This window comes from Dromiciops gliroides, chromosome 4, assembly GCF_019393635.1.
Source record: "Dromiciops gliroides isolate mDroGli1 chromosome 4, mDroGli1.pri, whole genome shotgun sequence".
NCBI lineage: Eukaryota > Metazoa > Chordata > Mammalia > Microbiotheria > Microbiotheriidae > Dromiciops > Dromiciops gliroides.
Window position 1 is genome coordinate 482,548,260 of NC_057864.1, and position 25,175 is coordinate 482,573,434.

At 44.5% G+C, this 25,175-nt stretch overlaps 2 protein-coding genes across 5 annotated transcripts in view; one reads left to right on the forward strand and one right to left on the reverse strand.

Moving 5' to 3' along the window:
* Window positions 1-25,175, reverse strand: part of MAP3K13 (mitogen-activated protein kinase kinase kinase 13) — a 194,106-nt gene that overhangs the window by 165,979 nt on the left and 2,952 nt on the right. For 2 of the 4 annotated variants that reach the window (XM_044001649.1, XM_044001647.1), the window contains exon 2: window positions 20,473-20,647. The exons of the other annotated variants lie outside the window; for them this stretch is intronic. The gene's annotated coding sequence lies outside the window, so the exon portion shown is untranslated. The remainder of the gene's footprint in view (window positions 1-20,472; window positions 20,648-25,175) is intronic. 4 annotated transcript variants of the gene reach the window in all.
* Window positions 1-25,175, forward strand: part of LOC122755316 (disintegrin and metalloproteinase domain-containing protein 8-like) — an 83,136-nt gene that overhangs the window by 54,829 nt on the left and 3,132 nt on the right. Inside the window, exon 4 of the mRNA XM_044003626.1 lies at window positions 24,378-24,514. Within this exon, the coding sequence (XP_043859561.1) occupies window positions 24,378-24,514 (137 nt within the window). The remainder of the gene's footprint in view (window positions 1-24,377; window positions 24,515-25,175) is intronic.

The window sequence follows — 25,175 nt, forward strand, 5'->3', positions numbered from 1 at the left end:
TGGAGAGATGAGTAAGTGTGAGATGGAGTTAGATAAAGCAGGGCTTTGGAGTCAAGATGGTGAACTCAATACTGGACTTTGGGGAGGGAGTGGGACCTTGACGTGCACAGAGGAAAGCAACCAAGATCTTGGCAGAATGGAGAGAAATGTAAAAGGGGGGAACTGGGTGCTGAGTGATGATGGCAGAAGGAAGGGTCTGAAAATGGCTTTAAGGAGGAAGGGGGTCAGCTCTTCTTGGTCCTGTGTCATAAGGGGAACAAGAGGAGGAGCAGACGGTCCACTCCAAGAGGATACCAGATGGGGTGTGTTGAGAAGAGAGCCTATTCTCCATGAAAACCAGAAGAGGGAAGGAATGTTGGAAAAGCTTTAAGATAAAAGAGTCTGTAAACAACAGAGGGTTTCAGAGAGCATGGTGGGGAAGGAAGGCAGAGGTACAGAGAACCTAGGGAGACATGGGGCCCAGTTTAAAGAAGTCAAGGAGCTATGGTCAGCACAGACCTTCCCTGGCTGATCTTACTAGTGGTTTCCCCAGGTCCCTGGATTCCGACCCTGCTAAACCTGGGTGCTATGGGAGCCACGGGGCCGAGTGAACCAGATCGCTTACGGTCCACCAAGACAGGGCCAACCATGCCCTCATCCCTAACGTAAGAACCTGGGTCAAAGGCTTGACCATCCACTGTGAGGCCTGGTTTTTAGAAAGAGCCCTGAATTTGGAGCCTGAAGGCCTTGTTCTTTCCAGACCCAGATCATCCGATCTCGGTAGAACATTAAGCAAAGGTTCCCATCCCTGAGCCTCTGTTCATTGTTTGAAAAATGGGCATTATAACAATAACAACAATAATTGTATTACTGACCCAATATGGCTGTTGAGAGGAAAGGACTTTGAAAACTACCAAGTAGGAACTAATATTAGTATGAAGGTGCTCGGCATTTTCTTTAGTTTTACAAGTCATTAGGAATTTTTTTCTAACTCATAAGCACCATGTTGGTATGCAGTCCGATAAGAGGCCTTAGAAAGTGGCTAGACAATGCTCATGGCTTTTCCCTCTCTTCTACATCATAGCCATGATTTGTGGTCAATGGAGTTTTGGATGTGGGAGGCAGGAAAGGCTAGGTTCAAATCCTGCTTCAAATACTCCCTAGCTGTGTGATCCTGGGCAAGTCACTGACCCTCTTCGGGTCTGTTTTTTCATCTGTAAAATGAAAGGATCGGCCTTGACTTTAAACATTGGAGATTGAAATCTATAATCCTATCACCCTGCTCTATTTTCCCCTTAGATAGTGGCAGTGATTAGGACATAAACTAATTCCTTACATGCTTCTTTCCCCACCCTTTCCTTGTTCTTTCAAGGGGGGAAAGAAATCAGGATAGAGCCATGATGGAAAAAACAAAGTGTTGTGGGCCCAAAACCCTTAACCCCAAACCTGTACCCAGTTTCCCCCATAACAAAAGGGTGTAGGATAGGAAAGGTTTTGCTAAACAAATCTGAAAAGGTCTGTATTAGGCAATCTTTCTCTCTCTCTCTCTCTTTTTTGGTGGGGCAATGAAGGTTAAGTGATTTGCCCAGGGTCACAAAGCTAGTGTCAAGTGTCTGAGGTCAGATTTGAACTCAGGTCCTCCTGAATCCAGGGCCGGTGCTTTATCCACTGCACCACCTAGCTGCCCCCAATCTTTCTCTTTATAAAGACGACTGCAAAGTTGACAATGAGATGGCCAAGTCCTACTGCTTTAATTCCAAAATGACTTCTAAACACTGTGCCACCGGAAGATTTTGATGCCAAGTGACCAAATCATTATCATTCGGGGACTTGGAGGTCAGGCAACACCAGAGGGCTCTCCAATGTGAGGGAGAGAAGCTCCACCGCTCAAGGGGAAGGAAGGAAGGATTCCAGGCCTTGTTTACCAGTAGGTGACCTTTCTCTTGTTGATTGTTTTTGTTATTAAATAAAACATGCATTTAACAGGATTAGGGAAAAGAGAAAAAATGAGAAGAGCAGTAAAATTCCAGAGAACAAAATAAAGCATTAGCAGAATATTACATAATCAAAAGGAAATGTATATTAAATTCGGCACCCAGCAGGTCATCTAAAAGGGAAAGAAAGGTGAGCTGGGTAATGGCCAGGGAAGGTCCAGATGGCCTCTGCGCTCCTTTCCAGCAACAAGGCCTATAACCTTAGGATCAGTGTCAGAAAAAAGAAAGGGGATTATGCATCTGCTGTGGGCAAGGCATTGTGGACCAAACATCTCGGTTAGTGTCAGGAGGATACTTCAGGACCAAGAGGACCAGGAGATAATAGCTAACACATCTATTGGGTGCCAGACACTGCGCTAAGTGCTTTACAATCATGATCTCTTTTTATCCTTCCAACTCTGGGAGATAGCAGCTATTACTACCCCCATTTTAAGTGAAGTGACTTGCTCAGGGTCACACAGCTAACAAGTGTTGAACTTGGGCCTTCCTGACTGCAGGCCTGGTGCCCCCAAGATGCTCTAAGCATAGGACAGAGATCAGGAGGCCCTGGACTGGGTGGCTCCATTTAGCCTTGGGTCTCCTTGTCAGTTCTGGGCGGGGGTCAGAGCAGATTCACAGATCATGCTACTCTATCCAGTGTCCACACACACAGCATCCGCTGGCATTGGGAGAACAAGCAAAGATGACGGTGGGGGTCACAGCTGCTCTAGCAGTACTGACCTGACTCATCCCAGGGGGTTGCTTTTGCCTTCCTGTCCCTAGAGGTAGGAGGGTGAAGGGCACTGGGCTCCCCCAACGGGTCCAGAATCTGGTTGTCTGTTGTCCTTTTCCCTCCCAACAATTCAACTTACACACAGCAGACACTTAATGTTTGTGGAATTGAATTTAGTTGAATGGTGATTTATTGATCAACAAGTATTTACTAAACACCAGGCCCTAGGGCCACAAAGACCACGTGGGGTGCATTCTGCTCTCCAGGAGCTTACAATCTTGTTCTGGGAAACTCCACATATATACACAGGGAGATACAGAAAGGGAGAGTGGATAGTGGGGGAAAGGAAGGCATCAGCAGCTGCAGGAAACAGATAGGTCCCCAGCCATCTCTAGACCTGCACGTTCAATTGCACGGGGGACAACATGGCCTGGAGAGCCCACCGGCACCTCCAACTCTGTGTGTCCAAACCAAACATGACTTGATCATCCTTGAGAGCTCAAAGATGAAGGCCTAGAAGGGATTTAAGAGGCCATAAACACTGATTTATCTTTTAGATTTCAGTGGACCACTGAACGTTAGAGCTGGAAGAGACCTTTTACAGAAGAGGAAACTGAGGCTCTGAGAGGGGGCCATGCTCACGGTCGCACCTGAGGCAGCTGTGATGGAGCCCCCACCACTCGCTCCCTTGGCCTCCTATGATGAGAACTTGGGCATTAGTGTTTATTCTTTCCCCTCCCTCACCTCTCACTTGTTCTGTTACCAGGTGTGATTGATTCTAGCTCTGTAATATATCATTGAATTGTCTATGCGTTTATAGTTGCCCCACCCTGTCCCTTTGGATTGTAAACTTCTTTGGGGTAGAGCCTGTTTCATTTTTTGTCCATGGATCCCCAACACCTGGCACGTGGCCTGGATGGGGAAGAGGTGGTTAGTAACTTCTTTTTGATGGATGGATGGAGCTCTTACAACCTCACTTTCTCTCTACTCCCATTTCCACTAGTGCAGGTCACCACCACCTGATTTACAGGTTAGTGTTAGAGAGTTGCCTGGGATGGTACGGCCAGTAGTGTTGCTCTGAGCAAGCTGTGGACTCTCCTGGTACCTCAGTTTTCTCCTTGGCAATAATGAGATGTTCTATTTGCACCACCAACTTCTCAGGGGTTATTCTATATTTTTCTATATTTTTGTTTTGTTTTGTGGGGCAATGGGGGTTAAGTGACTTGCCTAGGGTCACACAGCTAGTAAGGGTCAAGTATCTGAGGGTGGATTTGAACTCAGGTCCTCCTGAATCCAGGGCTGGTGCTTCATCCACTGTGCCACCTAGCTACCCCCCCGCCCCCGCCCCGGGTTATTCTAAGAACAAGAGAATGTATGCAAAATGTTTTGTGTATCTGTATATAAACAGATAATTTTTACTTCTATTTTCATTTCTTAATATCTCTCATACTGTCCTTTCTCCCTCTCTTTTGCATACTTTGCTTTTTTGTTTTTATGTAGCCTGGTTTTTTCTTTATTTTCTTTTCCCTCCCCCTTCCTTAAAACAGTAAAAGATCATAATCACCGCTTTCCTAAAGCTACTTTTAGGTGTAAAGAGACCAATTATTGCTTACATGTTTCCGTACCATCTCTTGAAGCCTCCATTTTTCATTATATCATAATAAGCACTCCACAGTTCCATAAATTTGTCATGTTTGTGACTTCTAATTTCCCGTGTGCTCTTCCATGGTGATTACAAATCGGGTTCGCTAAACCATTCACTATCCCTTGCTTCCAGTGTTCTGCAACCATAAATTTGAGGGCGCTGTCGTCCTTAGGACAATCATTTTTGTTTTCTTTCTTGAATTTCTGAAGGTATTATTCTCAGAAGAGCCACTTTGGGAAAAAAGGGGACATGGATTTTGTTATTTTCATGATTTATGCCTATCTTCTTTTCCAGAATCGACGAACTGTTTTCGAAGTCCCCCATGAAGAAAACCTACCTTTTGGCCAGTAGCCTGACGTGCCAATTTCTGCTGACCCTTGTGCCTACAGTGCCCATCCTCCTCCCTGCCCTTCAGAATCCTGATCTACCTTTGAGATATCAATCTTTTCCACATCCCTGGAGCTGATGGGTTTCCAACCCCCTCCTCACATTTTCCTGGAGCACTTTGCTGGGGTCTCTCATTTGCTCCCAGGACCACCTCCCTTACATTATCCTTATCCATGTGGATGAAATGACAGTACCAAGTATCTCCATGCGCCAGAAAACTATAAGCCCTTTGAGGGCAGGGCTGTCACTTTTGCATTTTATATCCACAGCACTTGCTACAGGGCTTTGTGTAGAGGAGATACTGAAGGTTTTCAAAAAGTTGAACAAAGTTCTAGGTCCCACTATTTCCTAGTTTTAATCCCACTCTACTTACAGCACGAAATAAAAGTTACTCATTTTCTTGGTATCCATCAAATAAAGCCAACTGATTTCTTTGTGAACATTTTTACAAATTGTTCTGCTTTCTTTCATTAGCAAAGTCAAGCCCACTGTTTCTTCATTTTATCTTTTAGATGTCATTGGATCATCAAATTTTAGAGCTAGGAGAGAGCTTAGAAGCCATTTAGCCCAACCCCCTCATTTTACTGATCCCCAGGCTAGGGACCTGGACAAGGTCTCACAGCTAGTGACTGAGGTAGGCCTCCAAGTCTGGTGTCCTTTTCACTCCACTGCACCGTGGACTCTGCAAAGGGCTCATCTGATCTTCTCCTCTAGTCAAGGGTCTCACATGGGCACAAACCCCTATAATTTAGAGTGTGAGTAAACAGCACAGGAGAAGGTCAAAGTGAACCCCAGGAAACAGCCTCTGAGGGAGGGGCAGGCCTGGTGTGCTGCAGCCAGGCAATAAAGGAAAAGAAAGGTTTCCATAAGCAGCAAAAGGCCATGTCACAGAAGAGAGGGCAGTAGGAGCTTGTAGATTACCCAGAAGCCCATTCTGGCTAGAGCCTCAGCAGGAAAGAAGGGCAGAAGCAGGATGAAGCAAGGCTAGAGCCTGGCTGGGGAGGCTTCATCCAGGACCTTTTAGGCCAGAGGTCAAACTCAAATAGAGGGATCCCTACAGGTCACATCCTGACTTAGAAAATCACAAATAAAACTTTCTCTGTCATCCTGTTATTTCTTTTGTTAAATATCTCCTATTAGATTTTAATGGTGGGCTGCTTAGGCCTGGGGACCACAAGTGTGACACCAGGTTTAGACAACAGGTAGCCACAGACGTTTTTCTGCAGAGAAGGAAGAATTAGGAAAATAAAAGGTGTGCAGTGGTCGTTAAGGCTGTGTGGGAAGGGGAGAAGCTAGAACAGGAAATCATAACCATTTTCGCGTTAGGGTTTCTTAGGCAGTCTGCTAAAGACAGAAGACCCCTTCTCAGAATCTTTTTCAATAAAGAGAACATGATATGCTACAAAAAAAAAAACAAAACAAAACCACCCCAATTATATTGAAATACAGTTTTCAAAATACTGTTAAAAACAAGTTCATGGGCTCCCTTTTAAGAACTGCTGGGCTATTGTTTAGAAGTCTATTCCAGTAGTCCAGGAAGGAGGTCATGAGGTCCTAAATTAAGGTGATAAAGTGTTACTCTAGTAATACTTCCTCTCTAGAGGAGGGAAGAGATGTAAGCGATACCAAGAAGGTTGAATTGGCAGGACTGGGCAACTGATTAGATGAGATGGGAGAAAGCGGCAAGTAAAAAAGGATTTATTGGTTCGAACCTGGGGGACTGAAAGCTTGATGTTTCCATAAACAGAAACAAGAAAATGAAAAGGTAACTTTAAGGGGGGAAGGGCATGAGTTCGGTGTCAACAGGCCTGAGACACCGATTGAGAGGGACAGTTAAGCTAATAGGCCGTTGGAAATATGGGCCTAGGGCTCAGGGGAAAGGTTGAGACTAGAGAGATGGGTTTGGGTATCATATGAATGAATAAAGGGAAATCTGAGCCACAGGATTACGTGAAATTACTAAGGAAGAAAGTGTAGATCAAAAGGGAAGAGGATCAGGGGCAGAACCTGGGGAGAATGGTACATGGTTAAGATGAAAGGTTAGGAGAGAGGTCAAAGTACCAGGAGAACGTAGTGTTGTAGAGGCTAAGAGAGGAAAGATGATCAAGCATGAGGGAGTCAACAGTGGGAAAGATCAAGATGGAGGAGGTCTGAAAAAAAGCCAGCTGTGTTAAGTGTTGCTAGTGACCTTGACCCAGTTATGGTGGAGGGATGGAAGCAGTAGACTGAGGAGCCAGAAGTGTCGCCTCCTCTAAAGGTCTAGCTGTCAAGGTAAGGAGAGAGCATAGACAATAGCTTGAGAGGGAGGTGGGGGAAGACTAGAGAATGTTTGTAGACACAGGGCAATGACCCAATAAAGAAGAGAAGGTTGAAAATACACCCCAGAGTGGGGATGATCAGTGAAACAAGGTGGTGATGAGATCAAGTTTAGAGGTGGAAGGGTAGTCCTTGCCAAAGTGGAAGGCTACTTTATAAGCTTGGGGGCACAATGAACTGAATGCTGGATTTGTAGCCAAAAAACCCTAAGTTCCAATTATACTTCAGTGACCGACCTAGTGATACCACTATTAGGACCGTATCCCAAAAGAGATAGGAAAAAATAAAGAAGGACCAATATGTACAAAAATATTTATAGCAGCTCTTTTCTGGTGGCAAAGAATTGGAAATTGAGGGGATGCCCATCAATTGGGGAATGGCTGAACAAATTGTCATCTATGATTGTGATGGAACACTATTGTGCTGTAAGAAATGACAAGCAGGAAGCTTTCAGAAAAACCAGGAAAAACTTACAGTAACTGATGCAAAGTGAAATGAGTAGAAACAGGAGAAAGTTGCACATAGTAACAGCAATATTGTAAAATCCACTGTGAATGACTAAGCTATTCTCCAAAATACAATGATCCAAGACAACTCTGAAGGATTTAGAATGAAAAATGCTATCCATTCCCAGAGAAAGAACTGATGGAGCCTGAATACAGATTGGAACATACTTTTTTATTTTTTAACTTTATTTTTCTTGGGTTTGTTGGTAGTGGTTGGGTTTTTTTTTTTGGGGGGGGAGTGTTCCTATGTTTTCTTTTACAACATGACTAATACAGAAATGTTTTACACTACTACACATGTATAACATATCAAATTGCTTGCCCTCTGAGTGAGGAGGGTGGGGAAGGACAGAGAATTTGGAACTCAAAATTTTAAAAACAAATGTTGAAAAATGTTTTTTACGTGTAATTGGGGGAAAATAAAGTACTAACCATCAAATTAAAAAAAAAATCAAACCTCAGGCACCTACTTGCTGTGTTCACTTGTATTAACCTCTCAGCCTCTTTTCTTCAACTGTAAAATGGGAATAATGGTACCTATTTCTTCAATCTGAAAGTAATTCCCCTATTTATCATTTAAAGCACTTCAAATGCTTACTGGCTGTGTGACCCTGGGCAAGTCACTTCACCCTGTTTACTTCAATTTCCTCATCTGTAAAATGAGCTGGAGAAGGAAATGACAAACCAGTCTAGAATCTCTGTCAAGAAAACTCAGAACTCCTAATGGAGTCACAGAGAGTCAGACACAACTGAAATGAATGAATAACAAAATAACTCAGTCCCTTCCTACACTTTAATCGCCTCTACATACTCTATCCAGCTGCCCTGGCCCATCTACAACTCCCCTAACATCACACACTATCTCTTGTCTCTGTACCCGTGCCTCTCTGTCTTTTCATTAACGATGCCTAGAATGTTCTGGCTCCTCACCTCCCTGCCTTGGTTTACCTGGCTTCCCCTTGTGAGCCCTGACTTGGGTGGGGATTTAACTGGCAGAAATTGCTGACAATTGGGGGTCATTTGTTAGAATGAGGAAGAGCATCGATATTTGTAATCCTGGGAGAGCCTAGAGCTCACGGCAGGGACGTTCTCGAAGTTGAAGAGCCCCAAGAATTTTCTCCCCGGGCCAGATCTTGGGGGGGGGGCAGCGCTCGGCAGAGAGGGGGAGCCCCTGGTCTGGTGCCGTATTAGTAAGCGATGATGCATGGTGGGAGCAGGGCTGCCTGGCGGGAAAGCTCTAAAAGCCTCCTTTCTATGGCAGTAAATATTTCAACAGAAAAACGTGAGTGACCAAGAGACCACAGCACAGCCAAGATGGAGAAGAGCGCTCTGAGAAACCCTCCCAGGGCTGACATCGGGGAGCAATACGGAAGCAGAGGAGAAAGCATGACAGGGCAACTGGTGACACCTGCTGGGAGTAGCCGGAACTACAGGTGGAGGTGAACTGGCCAAATGATTGGGCATTTTTATAGGGGGAGCCTGGAGAATTGGAGATGTGTAAAAAACGACACAGAAGATAGCAGAAGGAAACTGGGGGGGGGGAATGGACAAGTGGGACAACACTGGTGCCATCATATTATGAATATATAGGTATGTGTGTACATATATTTTAAAATAAGCTACATGGCAAATGTTCAAGGTCTCATATACAATCCTATTTCTGGCCTTTTTCATATATGGAAATGCTCACATTTGTTAATGATTTTCTAGATCTAAAAGTTTGGAATGTCTGGGTTTGTAACCTTGCTTTGACACTTAGGATGAGACCACAGGGGAGTCTCTGAACCTCTCTTGCCTGTTTCCTCATTTATAAAACACAGAGAAAAAAACCTGGAAATCTTTTGGGAACATTACATGAGAATGTATTTAAAAGCACTTTGCAAACCTTAGATTACTATGTAAATGTCAGCTACTAGTATAGCACTTTGGCAAAGTTTTAAAAAGGTATTGTTTTTCTTTTCTCTAGCCATAATAATAATAATGATGAAAAGCATTTATCTAGGGCTTTAAGGTTTGCAAAGCACTTTATAAATATTATCTTATTTGATCTTCACAACATCCCATTTTACAGATGAGGAAACTGAGAAAGGCAAAAGTTAAGTGACTTGCCCAAGGTCATACAGCTAGTAAATATCTTTTAATAAAATTGTCTTGCTTTAATATTTTGATCCATAGGTAGGTGATCTCCATATACAGAGTAAAGTCATGTATACATTTTCTCAGGGTCCCTGGGTACAAGCTACAAGCCAAAGAAGCAATCTGTCAAAGTGTACTTGAACCTTCTCTGTTGTGGAGTCTGACACAAAGATTACATATGTTCATATAGTTTGAGTGTTCAGAGTAATCAATGGTGCAGATAGTAAGCATCAATGGCTAATGACATATCTGTCTACCAAAGGTTCAAATGTGTAATTGAAGGATACGAAATTTGGGAAGTTCTAGCAATGGTTCCTCCAAATTAAATGATGCTATGAGAGCAGCAGAGTGTACAAGTAAGTAGTACTTACTGGTAGAAGGGAAGACATTTAATGTCTCTGGGCAAGTCATTTGATTTCTTTTTTCTTTTTCTTTCTTTTTTGTTTTTTTGTGGGGCAACGAGGGTTAAGTGACTTGCCCAGGGTCACACAGCTAGTAAGTGTCAAGTATCTGAGGCTGGATTTGAACTCAGGTCTTCCCGAATCCAAGGCCAGTGCTTTATCCACTGTGCCGCCTAGCTGCCCCTGATTTCTTTTTTCTCTTTGGAGGCAATCAGGATTAGGAGACTTGCCCGGGGTTACACAGCCAGCAAGTATCTGAGTCTGGATCTGAACTCAGGTCCTCCTGACTCCATGGCCCACTGTGCCACCTAGCTTCCCCAATTTCATTCCTCTGCGTCTGTTTCCTCTTCTGTAAAAGGAGGGTGCTGGCCTCTATAAACTCCAAGATCTTCCTGCAAGATCCCATCAGCCCTGAGACTCTACTTCATCCTCACCCTCAGTCCCTATGACTGGAGGGTAGAGCCATGAACTCCAGCCCCCCCATCGATGGAGTGAGCTCAGCTCAGAACATCTCATTTCTCACCCGGCTGTACTACTTGGGGCCATGGCACATTTGTATCCCCAATGCCCGGCACAGAGTAGGTGCTTAACAAATGTTTACTGACTGACGAAAGGCCCTTTCAGCTCTAAGCCTATGATCCACTAATGTTATCAATGACTGCATTACAGACTACTTCAGTGCCATATCCCTAACCAATCCTCTTACCATAGGTGGGTATAAGGAGCTTTCTACTTGAATAGGATTAAGTCAAAGACACCCTAATGACCTCAGAGTTATCTTAAACACAGATTTTAATAAAAATTTAATCACTCTAGAGACTTTTTTTTTGGGGGGGAGGTTTGTTCATTTTTTTTCAGAAACTGAACTAAATCATTTATGATACCTATGTCACCTTTCCCCACTTCCCCCCACATAATAGATCTTTGTAAGATATTTTTTAAAAACTGCATGTCAGATATTCTTAGTTATTGAGGCTTAATCAAACAGTTCTTTACCCAATCTCCCAAGAAAAAAAATGCGCAGATAAAAAGCTGTATTCCTAAAATTGACATAACAAATAACTGCCTCCGACACAAATGAGGTAACCATTGCAAAGGGCTTAGCAGCACGGGGCCTGGCTCAGACTAAGCACTACAGAAACGCCAGCCATTATTTTGCTACCACCACAGCCAACAGATCTAACCACAACACTGAAGAGATGCAGAACAGGATTGTGGGGACTGGACCTACGCCTTCTTGCTGCTAATAAATCTAACACACCTCAGGAATAACAGCAAAATTCCAGCTGATGGCAATGGTTGTTTCATCACAGGAGTAACACGAGGTATGTACAAAGCCTCAGGCCTTGATGAGTCCTGCTAAGGGCTAAAGAAACAGGATCTGCAGCAAGAAGCTGAGAGCAGGAATGCTTTGGGCCCCTTGGGGAGTCAGGCTGGTGAAGCCTGGCGGCGTTTTCTCAAAACTATGCTTTAAAATACATGAAATAAAATACATAAAATGGCAAAGGAGATCAATGACATTGGAATAACTATCAAAATATTAAACCACACACACACACACACACACACACACACACACATTCAGACTGGAGCACTGAAGAGTGCTCTGCACTCTTCCTCTTTTCTGGAATGCACAGCATCACCATGGGAAAAGATTGGCTTCAGCACCTCCCTCCTCCCCCCTCCCCCCAAGCAGGAGACCAGAAGTCATGGCTCCTAGTACCATCTGCCCAAAGAGAACAGTGAGGTAGCTTTTTAATATCGGGTGAACTTCCGGGATGTGAATTCTGATTCTTATTGAGAGGTCAGATGGGAGGTGATGAACTGTTTTGGCTATACCAGCTCATGAAGATGATCCAAGTACTGCAAAGAGATTATGCTCTGCGTTCTCAGTGGAGAGGTACCCTCATGGATGGTTTGTGAGCAAGAGAAGAAAAGGCGTGATTTTAAGGAGCCAGAACAGGTTCATTGAAAACAAAGTCATGCCAGATGAACCTAACTCCAATTTCCTGACAATATTATTAGACAAGAAGATCCTGAAGAGGATGCCATCGACACAGGATATACTTGGATTATAGCAAAGCATCCGATAAAGCCTCTCATGATATATTTGTGGACAAGTGGCTAAAGTGGGAAAATATTAGCTAAGTAAACAGTACAGTTAGGCAGTCATCGCTGGTTGAAGACCCATGACCAAAGAGTGTAGACTAGAGGCCAAATTCCCCTCTCTTAAACACAATCGTTAGTCCTTCCACCTCCATCACCCCCTTCAACTGCTAACTCCATTCCTGTTCTTTTTTAAAAATTAAATGTTTTGTTAAAAATGTTAACATAGAACACCGAAATAACCCACTATACTTGCTTAGTAATGTCAATGCAGAAATAACAAAGCAATTTCCCCTCCCTCCCTCCAAATCCTCATTAATTCACTTTTCCTCCTACATGGTTGTAGTTAGCATGTTCTCCATTCTCTGTGCCGCTCTCATAAAAGACCTTCCAGATTTCTTTGTACTCATCAGACCAGTCCATCTTTATTTTTTTTTTTTTTGGCGGGGCAATTGGGGTTAAGTGACTTGCTCAGGGTCACACAGCTAGTAAGTGTTAAGTGTCTGAGGCCGGATTTGAACTCAGGTACTCCTGACTCTAGGGCCGGTGCTCTATTCACTGCACCATCTAGCTGCCCCTAGTCCATCTTTATTGCACCATACTTTTCCTTTACATTAATGTAACACAATTTATCTACTCCCTTACTGTCGGATACTTACGTTGTTTCCAGTTTTTGCAATTAACATGTAAGGATGCCATGTAAATTGCTACACAGTTGGCTCTTTGGTTTTGGTAACACTTTCAGGGTATATTCCCAACACTGGAATTTAGGAGGTCAAAAGGTACGACCTTGTGTGGTCACTGGCAAGTCATGTAACCTCACTCAGCCTCAGTTCATCTATAAAATGAGAGAAGTGGATAAGATGACCTCTAAGGTCCCTTTTACCTTTCAAGCTATGGATCTATGATCTTATTTGCAGGTTGATTTAAGCTGAGTGGGATCAAAGTTCTTTTTGTCATTTTAACTATGTATTGCAAAAATGTTCTCCAAAAAGATCCACATGAGCAAGTCCACTCACAATGAATAAGTAGTACTTCCTCCAAAACGCCACTTACATTGAGTTTCATTGCTTTAAATTTCTTTTTCCTGTTTGATGAGCACTTAGCAGTGCCTGCATATAAGTACTTAATGTTTATTGACTGATTATTGTGTTATTCTCAGTTGTTTAAATTTGAATTTATTATTGAGGATGATCTTTTTTTTTTTGCAGGGTAATGAAGGTTAAGTGATTTGCCCAGGGTCACACGGCTAGTGTCAAGTGTCTGAGGCCAAATTTGAACTCAGGTCCTCCTGAATCCAGGGCCAGTGCTCTCTCCACTGCGCCACCTAGCTGCCCGATGATCTTTTTTTTCAAGCGTTTGCCTTTTTGAAAATTCTTTATATCCTTTGACCATTTTATCTATTATAAACAAAAAATTAGTCTGACCTTTAAACAGTTATTTTAGATGTCAAGTTTTTTCTACCTGTCATATTTTCCTCAATGTTACTTCTTTTTTGTTATATTATTTTGCTGTATTTGTTTTTTAATTTAGTCAAGCACATCTTATCTTCTCCCTAATAATGCCTCAATGTACTGAATTTTAAAAAATAATTAGAAATATTACTAGGTCATATTATTTTGTGAATACTCTATATAACAAGGGTTACTTATTCTTGAGAAGTCTGAACTAATTCTGCTGTGCATGGTTTTCTGATAATTCTGAGAGAATTGGTCTTATTCCTTCCTCCAAGATTGGTCTATTAGATTATTAAATTTCTATCATGTCAGTTTGGGCAATTTATATTTTTGTAGGCAATCACCTATTTCCTTTATGCTCTTGAATTTCTTAGAATCTAGCCATGTGGAGTATTTCCTAATAATAGTCTCCACTTCTTTTGTGCTGTGATTTCTCCCTTATTATGCGTAATTTTGCTAACCAGTGTTCTCTCTCTCTCTCTCTTATAATTCTTTGCAAAGCAAAAACAGCTCATGGTTTTCATTTATGGAGTGTTCTTTCCTACTCTGTGTAGACCTGCTCATATCCACACAATCAACTCCTTTGGAAACGACTTTGTTCCTTTCCAAGGGGGTTGGGGGGCTTTAAGTCTAAGCTTAATGCAAGTACTTTTTTTTTCTTTCTCATGAATATACAAATGCTTAGCAACATTAACTTTGGCTCCAAGAATAGCTGTGGCTGCATATGACAAGTTTGACATGTACTGTCTTTTAAACATTGTGCTATTTTTCGGATTTTGACTTCACCAACCATTAAGAAATTATTTTCAATCTTAATGTAATTTTATAATTTCTGCTCTTTATGAAATTATTTAATTCGATTTAGATTGCATTCTTGTCTGTATGGATAATTTCTACCTTTTAAAAATCTATGGCTTGGGGGCAGCTAAGGTGGTACAGTAGATAGAGCTCTGGCCCTGGATTCAGGAGGACCTGAGCTCAAATGAGGCCTCAGACACTTGATACTTACTAGCTGTGTGACCCTGGGCAAGTCACTTAACCCCCACTGACACACACACACACACACACACACACACAATTATGGCTTTTTGAATCTCTAACTTCTCTATGACCAAGTGCATATCTTACATCATGAGCATTCCATGGGTACTTGAAAAGAATGGGCATTTCTGGCTCTTCTCATTTAGTTCTCGTCATTTACTAACCAAGCTGTTCAAATCTGGGTTTCTTTACTGTTGTTAATCTTATTATTTGTTCCATTTTTATATAGTCTCCAAGATCTCTTCCAGGCTTGAATCTATGATCTTATAGATGGGTCTTAATCAGAGATTGGGCACTACTATTATCCTCTCTAAACCTTTGTTCTTTTTTTGTTTGTTTTTGGGCAGGGTAATGAGGGTTAAGTGACTTGCCTAGGGTCACATAGCTAGTAAGTGTCAAGTGTCTAAAGTCACATTTGAATTCAGGTCCTCCTGAATCGAGGACCAGTGCTTTATCCAGTGCACCATCTAGCTGCCCCACAACTATTATATTTTGACTTATTTCCTCTGATATCAATCACTGTTACTGTCTTTTGAATTGCTGAATTGCTTGGCAAATACAAATCAACAACTGTCATGTACATGTATTTATGTATACATATGTATGTTTATATACACATTTATATTCACTTTGATGCAACATCTTGTCTCCTTCCATTTTTTTTGTAATTTTAATTCTACTTTATCAGATATCATTAATACCGTAGTTGGGGTTTTTTTTGTTTTTGCAGGGCAATGGGGTTTAAGTGACTTGCCCAGGGTCACACAGCTAGTAAGTGTATGAGGCTGGGTTTGAACTCAGGTCCTCCTGAATCCAAGGCTAGTGCCTTATCCATTGCGCCACCTAGCTGCCCCCCATAGTTGTTTTTTAAACTTGCACATGCATGAGGAATCTTAATTTATCCTCTTAATTTTAATCTAATTATACCTTTTGCAATACATAAGTTAACAAGCATTTATTAAGCTCCTACTATGTAACAGGTGGCTTTTATTTTGCTCCTGTTGAGGCTTCTTATCTCATTCCATTTTCTCTTTCAGGATAGTAGTAAGGTGCCCTGGGTGTAAACTGGAGTTGTTCCAGCAGGTGGAAGGCTTTGATCTGGCTTGGGGTGGGAGGTTGTGTGCTCCTTGGAGTCTGGTTGGTTAGAGGAGATGGAGAAGGCAGGAAGACTGATCAGCTTTTAGGAACAACAAAGAAGGGGGAGAATTTCCCAAGTTAGGCGAAGGACCAGGCTGAGCTCCCAACAAGGAGAGGGATGTCTTAGTCCCAAATGCAAGGAAAGCCCCAGACTCCACCTACCACAGCAGGGCTCAGTTGCAGTTAAGTTCCATCTTCTGCCTACTGCTGAGAGGGTGGGATTGATCACTGGGGGTAACAGCTCCTGGCTGTGGAATGATTCTGGAAGGTGATGAAGGAGGAGTATCCCTCTTGTATGAGGTGGGGCAAGGTACCTCAGGAATTCCCTGGGCTTTGGTCAATTAGCAGTTCCCCAGACTTGGTCCTGTGGAAGGGTCAGGAAGCCAGACTCCCCAGGTCTTGCTCTCTGGGCCTCTCTGCAATTGGGTCATGTCTCTAGATCTCATGAGCTTAGACTGGTGGAGTGGGTGGGTTGTCAGGCTTAGTAAAGGGCCCCTGAACTCACTATGCCCCCAACCCAGCAGGAAGACAGTCTGGGGCAGATGGAAGTACTGAAGGGGTTGTTATTCAGTCGTGTCTGACTCTCCTTGATCCCATTTGGGTTTTCTTGACAAAGACACTGGAGTGGTTTGCCATTTCCTTTTCCGGTGTGCCCCTATTTTACAGATGAGGAACTGAGGCAAATAGGGTTAAGTGACTAGCTCGGGGTCAACCGAAGGAGCCAACACACCAAATTCTGGTTAGAATTGGCTCTCAGACTTCAGGGCTACCGGACTACGAAGCTCCTGTCTCCAGGTGATTCCTCTGGCTGTTACTATTGGAATTTCCACTCTTGTTTCTTTCCCCATTATGTTTGGTGGTATGGGTTCAAATCCTACCTCTAACCTGGGTGATACTGGGCAAATCTCCTCATCGGTAGCCCATGTAGCCTCTGAGGTTCTTGTCCCATGAGGAAGGATTGGAGTGATCAGTGATGGGCATTCAGGAGGAGCTGAGTTCCAAAACTTTCTCACTGCTTAGCCATCTTGACCACAAGTCCTCTCTCCTCCATTCCTTCCAGATTTGGGAGAAAAGCTCAAGGATCCACCTGTAACTTCAATCTCATCTCCTCCAGGACCTTCATCCCCTCTCTCACATCACCAACCTCTCCATCTGCATTGTCCCTTTCTCCTTGCCCAACTTCCTTTTATATCAAAGATTCTTAAACTGGGGTCTGTGGCCAAGTTGACTTTTTTTTAAATTAAATTTTATTTTTAGATCCACATTCTCTACCCCTCCCCGCCCCCATCAAGAAAGCAAGAAAAACAAAACCTCCGTTATAAAAATGTATTGTTAAGCATAACAAATTCCTGAACTGGCCATGTCAGAAAAAAAAAGTCCCAGTCTGGACTGAGTTCATCAACCCTCTCTCAGGAGGCAGGCAGCATGCTTCATCCTGAGTCCTCTGGAGCTGTGGTTGGTCACTGTGTCAATCAGCATTGCTAGTTCCCTAAGTGTTTCAAAGTTGTTTGTCTTTACCATATTGTTGTCACTGTATAAACTCTTCTCCTGGTTCTGCTTACTGCACTCTGCATCAGCTCAGATAAATCTTCTTATATTTCTCTGAAACTACATCCTTTATCTTATTGCAATATAGTAGTATTCTATCACATACTTATAGCATAACTCATTCAGCCATTCTCCCCGTCCCTACTTCTAATTCTTTACCGCCACAGAAGAAACTGCTATGACGTGAATTAGTTTTATAGCTGTATCACAATATAATTGTCTTCTTTGTAATCCTATGTACTTTCTCTTGAGAAGGGCACCATAAGTTTCACTGTTCAGTCATTTCAGTCATGTCTGACTTTGTGACCCCATTTGGGGTTTTCTTGGTACTGTTACTGGAGAGGTTCATCATTTCCTTCTCCAGCTCATGTTACAGATGAGGAAACTGAGGCAAACAGTGACTTGCCCAGGGTCACACAATTAGTGTCTCTCTCAGGCTGGATTTGAAGATGAGTCCTCCTGATTCCAAGCCCAGGGCTCTGTGCACTATGGCGCCCCCTAGCACCCTCCATAGGCTTCACCAGACTGCTAAAGGGGTCCATGATGCAAAAAAGGTTGAGAACCCCAGTTCTCCATGAAGCATTGTGTCATTCCCCCAACTTCTATGTATTTATCCTCCTCATATTTATTCTGTGTATACGTGTCTGTAAATGGACCTGATGTCTCCCTTGACAGAAGGTAGGCTCCTTTCTGTCTGGATGTCTAGGACCTAGCCCACAGCATGCACACAATAAATGGCCGTGGACGGAGCTCCCTACCTCTTGACCTGGCTGACCACCCCAACTGGAATCCAAGGGTCACAGATTTAGGACAGAGATAGACCATTTTACAAATGAGGAACTTGCCCAAGGTCACAGGGTCATGGAGCTAGGATTAAAACCCAGAACCTGACTCTACATGTCTCTTTTTTCCAACTGCTTTCCTATTTCTTCTCCCCTTCACTACTAAATTCCTAGAGAGAATAGTCTATATTCATGGCGTTCAATGTCTTCATCTCCCACCTACTCTTTAAGCCCATACAATCTATTTTTTTTTCTTTTTCAGGGCAATGAGGGTTAAATGACTTGCCCAGGGTCACACAGCTAGTAATTATCAAGTATCTTTGGCTGGATCTGAACTCAGGTCCTCCTGAATCCAGGGCAGTACTTTATCCACTGCTCCACCTAGCTGCTCCCCCCCCCCCCCCCAAGAAAAATCTATTTCTTTTTCAGGGCAATGAGGGTTAAGTGATTTGCCCAGGGTCACACAGCTAGAAAGTGTCAAGTGTCTGAGTCCAGATTTGAACTCAGGTCTTCCTGAATCCAGGATTGGTGCCCTATCCACTGTGCCACCGAGCTGTCCCCTGACAATCTATTTCTAACTGAAACCACTCTCTACTATGACTAAAGACCTCTCTGTGGGCAAATAAATGTCCTTCTTCTGTCTTCATCCTCTGGGGCAAATGAAAGTGTATCTCACCCCTCTTGCTCCCTCCTGCTTTCTGGCTGGATGGCCCTTTGTAAAGATGGGCGCCCTCTTCCCTTCTCTCACCGTGTGCTTCCCTTCCTGATTTGGAGTCCCAAGGCTTCAGTTCTCATGATTTTCCTTGGATATTTTCTTTCCACTTGTCTTACTATCCCTTTTTCCCTGTGTATTTGTCCTTCATTAGCCATGGGCTTGTGTCATTCTATTTCTGCATTGTCAGTGCCTGGCACAGAACCTTCCATATAGTCCATCCTTAATAAATGTGCACTGAATGAATGGACCCGATAAAGCGGTCTTCAGTGGAGTGCCACAGGGCTTTTTCCTTGGCCACATTCTGTTCTCCACTTTTATCATGACTTGGATGAAAACGTGTCCTAGATGTTTACCCAGCTTTCAGGCAGCAAGAAGTTAAGACGAAATGCTCACACACTGGAAGACCCCGTCCGAATCCCCAAATCTCAACAGGCAGGATTTCAAAGAGGCCAACTCTAGCAAGCTTAAATGCTACATTGCATGTTACATCTGGGGAGAAACAGAAGCAGCACTGAGTCTGGAGTGGAATCCAGGCTCTGCTCTTTCTGTGGAATCTAGAATGGTCACTCCCCTTTCTAAGTCTCATCTGTAAAAGAAGGGGGGCTAGACTAGCGGATCTCTACAGGTGCTTCCAGCTCCAAGTCCTCTCGTAACTGAGGCTCATAAATTCAACTGCACAAAGACAGGACAGAGAGAACATGGCCAGGCAGCAGAGGGGCGACAAGGACAGAAGAAAGACCTCTGTGTTCAGAGCCCTAGGCCCTGGCTTAAAGCCCTCTCCTGGGTCAGTCACTAGTCAGCCTAACGTAGTCTTGGGCTGCTATCAGACCAAAGGAGGTGGCCATTACACTGCCACAGGAGCCAAGCTGGGAACCACAAGGCACTGGAATGTGTGCCAAGAAAGGGGAAGGGGCTGGGCTGCCATCACTTGCCTCCTCTTCCCTGAGTGACCCAAAAAAAGGTTCTTTTCTTTGGACCTTACGTACAAGCAAGAGCAAGAGAAGGTGCTGGATCTGGGGTCAGAAGAGCTGGGTGTAAATCCTGGCTCTTCAACCTCAGTCTCATCTGTAAAATGGGGAATCTGGCCTAGATGACCCTCTTGGGTCCCTCCCAGCCCTAACTCCATGATCCTGGGATCCTGGGATGGGGGGCCACCTTATGGACTCTCCTAGGGAGAAATAGGAAGGAGCTCCGAGTATTCAGTCTGGAAAACGGATAAGGGAAGATTGGGTCGGAGCAGCCTAAGTCAAGATGGCGTCTGGAAGCCTGCACCTGAAAAGTCCTGAGGCAGGATCTGAAGGACTAGCCAGAGAGTCAAGCACAGGGTCTCACAGGACATGACAATTCAGTGGGACAGCATGGTGTAAGTGGAAGGAGAACCACTCTTTAAGTTAAAAAACACACAAAAACAATTTGAACACTGCCACTTATTTGTAGCAAGTCCCTAAACCTAAAGCTCTCGAAATCTCTCACATCTGTAAGCAGCGGGTGGTAATATACACTAGTTATCTCACAAGGCTAATGTGTAAACCTTAAGAATCTCTAGGTTGAGGGTCTGGGATGGAAACCACAGAGTTCACAAGCCTAATAACAATCACAATAATACCTACTTGAAGTTCTGTCAAACACTTGTTGCCACAACAACCCTCTGCAGGAGAGAGTGGAAGGACTATTATCCCCATATTGCAGGTGAGGAAACTGAGGCTCATTGGGGTGAAGTATCTTGCCCAGGGTCACATGGCTGGGGAGGGTCAAGTCCAGCACTTTTTCTTCTACCCCCTAGAACTGAAGCAAAACTGAGGATTAGCTGCAGTGACGTTCACCTGTGCACATGCCTAAGCAAAGATGGCATGATCACCAGCTGGAAGACTGTAAAGGAAATGTACACATCAGGAAGGAGTTGCACTAGGGGGAACTAGCATTTATTAAGCACCTACTATATTCCCCGCCCTGTGCTAAGTGCTTTACAAATACTACCTTATTTGATCTCCCAATAACCCTGGAAGGGAAGTGCTACTATTATCTCCATTTTACATATGAGGAAACTGAGACAAACAGAGGTTAAGTGACTTGCCCAGGGTCACACAGATAGTGGCTTTTTTTGTTCGTTTATTTAAAATTTTATTTTTCCCCAATGACATGTAAAAACAACTTTAGCATTCTTCTTTTTTTTTTTTTTTTGGGTGAGGCAATTGGGGTTAAGTGACTTGCCCAGGGTCACACAGCTAGTGTCAAGTGTCTGAAGTCGCATTTGAACTCAGGTCCTCCTGAATCCAGGGCCAGTGATCTATCCACTGTGCCACCTAGCTGCCCCCTAGCTTTCATTTTTAAAACTTTGTATTCCAAATTCTCTTCCTTCCTCCCTCCCTATGCCACACCATTAAGAAGGCAAGCAATTGGGGCAGCTAGGTGGCGCAGTGGATAAAGCACTGGCCCTGGAGTCAGGAGGACCTGAGTTCAAATCCAGCCTCAGACACTTGACACTTAGTAGCTGTGTGACCCTGGGCAAGTCACTTAACCCCAATTGCCTCACTAAAATAAAAAAAAAATAAAAAAAGAAGGCAAACAATTCAATATAAGTTATGATAGTGTCTTAAGGTTGAATCTGAACTCATGTCTTCCTGACTCTAGGCCCTGGGCTCTGTCCATGGTGCTGCTGGCTGTTTCAATCTATTGTAAAATTCCTATAGAACAGGTCTACCAAATGGGAATAATGACATCTAGTACCTACCCCATGGGCCTGTTATGAGGAACAAATGAATTAAAAGCACAAGAGCGCCTTGTAAGCTGTCCAGTGCTACACAGTTGCACAGGGAATGACTAGGTTTTCCAGGCTTACTCCTTTGCAGCCAGCAGTGACTGAGCCATCTGAAGCAGCCAGAGCTTTCTCTCAGAAGCCAAAGGAAAATAGCATGTACAAAGGAAATTACTTCAAAGTAAATTTACATGGAAATAGCATTGAGGGCACAAATCCCAAACAGAGATCCAAATACACATTCCTAGCCAGTGTTTATGCGGCCCCTCACCCCTGCTCCACTCTTCCTTCCCCCTTCTCCATCTAGAGCCAAGTGCTACGGTCTTCCTTCAATAGTCTCCCCTTGGAGGTCATGCCCCCAGCATCCTCCTCTCCCCCCTCAGATCCTGGTCACACTCACTGAACTTAGCTCCACTTCCCTCCCTACCTTCCTCCTCTTCTTCTGTGCCTGGCTCACAGTTGGTCTACTCTGTCACCCCTTCAAGGCTGGAATAACTGACAGACCTTCCAATGATCTTTATAGTTCCCCAGATGTAATTCAAGGCAATAAACACGAAGTGTCCCCTGTGTGCAAAAGCACTGGGTGAGGGCTATGGCCTAAGATCCTGAAGACAGAAAGCCCCTCCCACCAAACTCCTCTCAAATCTGCTCCTCGCCTTCAGTGTGACCGGAGGTGCCTCCCTGGTCTTAGTCCATCATCCCCACTCTGCCTGGTCCCCATCTTATCCGCTATCCAGTCTTTTTTTTTTTTTTTTGTGGGGCAATGAGGGCTAAGTGACTTGCCCAGGGTCACCCAGCTAGTAAGTGTCAAGTGTCTGAGGCCAGATTTGAACTCAGGTCCTTCTGAATCCAGGGCTAGTGCTTTATCCACAGTGCCACCTAGCTGCCCCCATCCTCTATCCAGTCTTGATCAAATAACTGGCCATTTCAACAATATGCTAACCTTCCTGAACCCCACTCACTAGACTAGCCATGCCTGGTTCATCACTCACCTCTGGGTAATTCTCCCATCTACCTTCTCCATTCCCCGTCCAGAGCAGCCAAACATGGCTAGGAAAAATCATGACCAAACTGCCACAGATTTATGTTCCCTCCCTTCAGCTGAGCCTCAATGTTGCCTTAGGACCCAATTATTCATTTCTTCCTCACTCCTCACCTTTCCTTCTCCTCAGTGGCTTTTCTAAACCATTTCTGCTCTCCCCCATGCCCTTCTCATGACCTTACCACTAGAAGGGGCTAGGAGGAATCGCCTCTACCTGCCTCTTCCACTTCTCCAAACTTCTTTCTGTCCTCACTGATCCCCTTGTTAATCCTTCGGAAATGACATTTTCCCATTAATTTCTATTAGGCTATAAGGCCTATAAGGACATGGGCTGAATTCACATCCCCAGGTCATTGGCACTCAGTACAAACCCCATCAATATTTACTAAATATTGACATTCACCAAATATTTATTGGGCTCCCTCTACTCCACTCTTGAGCCTTGCCTCTAGCTGCTTCCCCTCCTCAAGGCTAATCCCTCCATGAATGCCCTTGATATGCCCTGTGACCCTGCTTTATCCATTGTCTCTCTGCGTTCAGTCATCTTTAATCTCTCTCCAATGCCTCTTTGCCCTTGGCCTAGGAGCTCATTCCTCTCCCTACATCTCCCCCTTCCCCCTAACCCCTCCGCCTTCTCTCCAGCTTCACATCTCACTGTCCAAGTTCCAGAAAGAGCCATTGCTCAGCCTCTCTGCACACATTCAATCTGTGGCCCTTTGCCATGTAGACTCTATCCCACTGATCTCTCCCAGACTACCACTGGCCTGGCTCTCTTTGGAGCATCTGACACCAACAGACACTCCCCCTCCCCCATCTTTTGGATACTCTCTCTCCCTTGGCTCCCATGGCATTCTCTTTTTTTGGGGAGGAGGAGAGGCAATTGGGGTTAAGTGACTTGCCCAGGATCATCCAGCTAGTAAATGTCAGGTGTCTGAGGCTGGATTTGAACTCAGGTCCTCCTGACTCCAGGGCCAGTCCTCTATCCACTGGGCTACCTAGCTGCCCTTTCCCATGACATTCTCTCCTGTGATTCTCCTCCTTCTCTTACTGTTTTGTTCTCTATCTCATTTGGGATCCCCTTGCTCTCCTCCTGACCCAACCCCCAGGCTGTCCTTGATTCCCCTCTTCTATGTCTACACTCTTTCCCTCATCTTTTCCGGACTGCTTTCACCACTGTAATGGGATGATGCCCCAACCCTCCCATAGCCGCCTGCCATTCACCTCCACTTCAACAAGTCTGAAGAGCGTCCCAAACCAAAACTCCCCATCTTTTCCCCATGCCCCAAATGGCTTACGCCCTCCAGGGTCCCCAGAACAGCTAAGAGCACCATCCTCCCAATCACCCCAGGTCAAAATCTCCTACTCGGCCTTCACCAGACACTCCTGCACTCCCCACACCTCCTCGAGTTGCTTCCCTGCCTTCACAAACGGTCTCCCATCTGTGCCACCCCTTCCCGGCCACTGCAACCCCCCAAGGCGAGAGCCTCACGTTTCTGCACTGTTATTAGAAGCTTTTGATTGTTCTCCCTGCCTCTAACCTCTCCCCAACCAATACAGGCTTCAGCCTCTGCCATCATTCTGACCCTCATTCCATGTCCCAGTCAGGTCACACTTTGGCTCCAGGTGCCTGCCTTCTAATGGCTTATAAAGGCCTCAGCCAGCACCCGGCTCTAGTCTGCAGCTTTCCTGACTTCTCTCGCACTGCTCCACATTCACAGACCAGACTCCAGCAGAACAGCACAGCATCCCTCCTTCTTGCCTTCCACGTGTGTGCTCTTGCTTCCGTGACACCCCGTGCCTGTAAGGCACTGCCCATCTCCACTACGGAAGGCCCTTCCTTTGAGCTCCAGCTCAGGTGCCAGCTTTTCCATAAAGCTTTCCTCGATTCCCCCCCTCCCCTGCCATCCTAAGCTAGAAGCATCCTCTCCCCTCTAAAACTTCAGCTCAAATCTTCTCTGGACACCTGCCTCCTCTGCATTTTTAGAAGCTTCTGTCTCTGATTACAGCGCCCGGCTTCACTCCCCTCCTGGAGATGATAAACATCCTGGTCTTCCAGATTGTTATTCCCCCAGTGCCTAGCACACAGTAGGCCCTTAACCAATATTTGCTCGATGAGCTTTGGACTGACCTTTTTCTGTCTAGGATCATTTGCACAGGTGTGTACACACGTACACGAGCCCTTATAACACCTCTTTCAGGTTTAGAGCTAGAAGGGGTCTGAGAGATTTTCTACTCCAAGCCCCCACTCCCCCATAACTTAACTGAGGGTCAGAGAAACTCAGTGGCTTTCCCAGGATCCTAGTGAGTTTGCAGCCAAGTCTGGATCTGACACGAGGCCCTCTCGCCCCATGTCTCCTGCTCAATGTGATGGGGAAGTAGGGATGTTTTGAGAATGGTTGTCACAACCACCGGCTTCAAACTATTGTGCTGATAAAGGAGCTTGAGAAAGGCAGTCGGACCTTTTCCAATGATGACCCCGCAGTGACAACACCCACCTGGCTGCTCTGTGGGGGAGT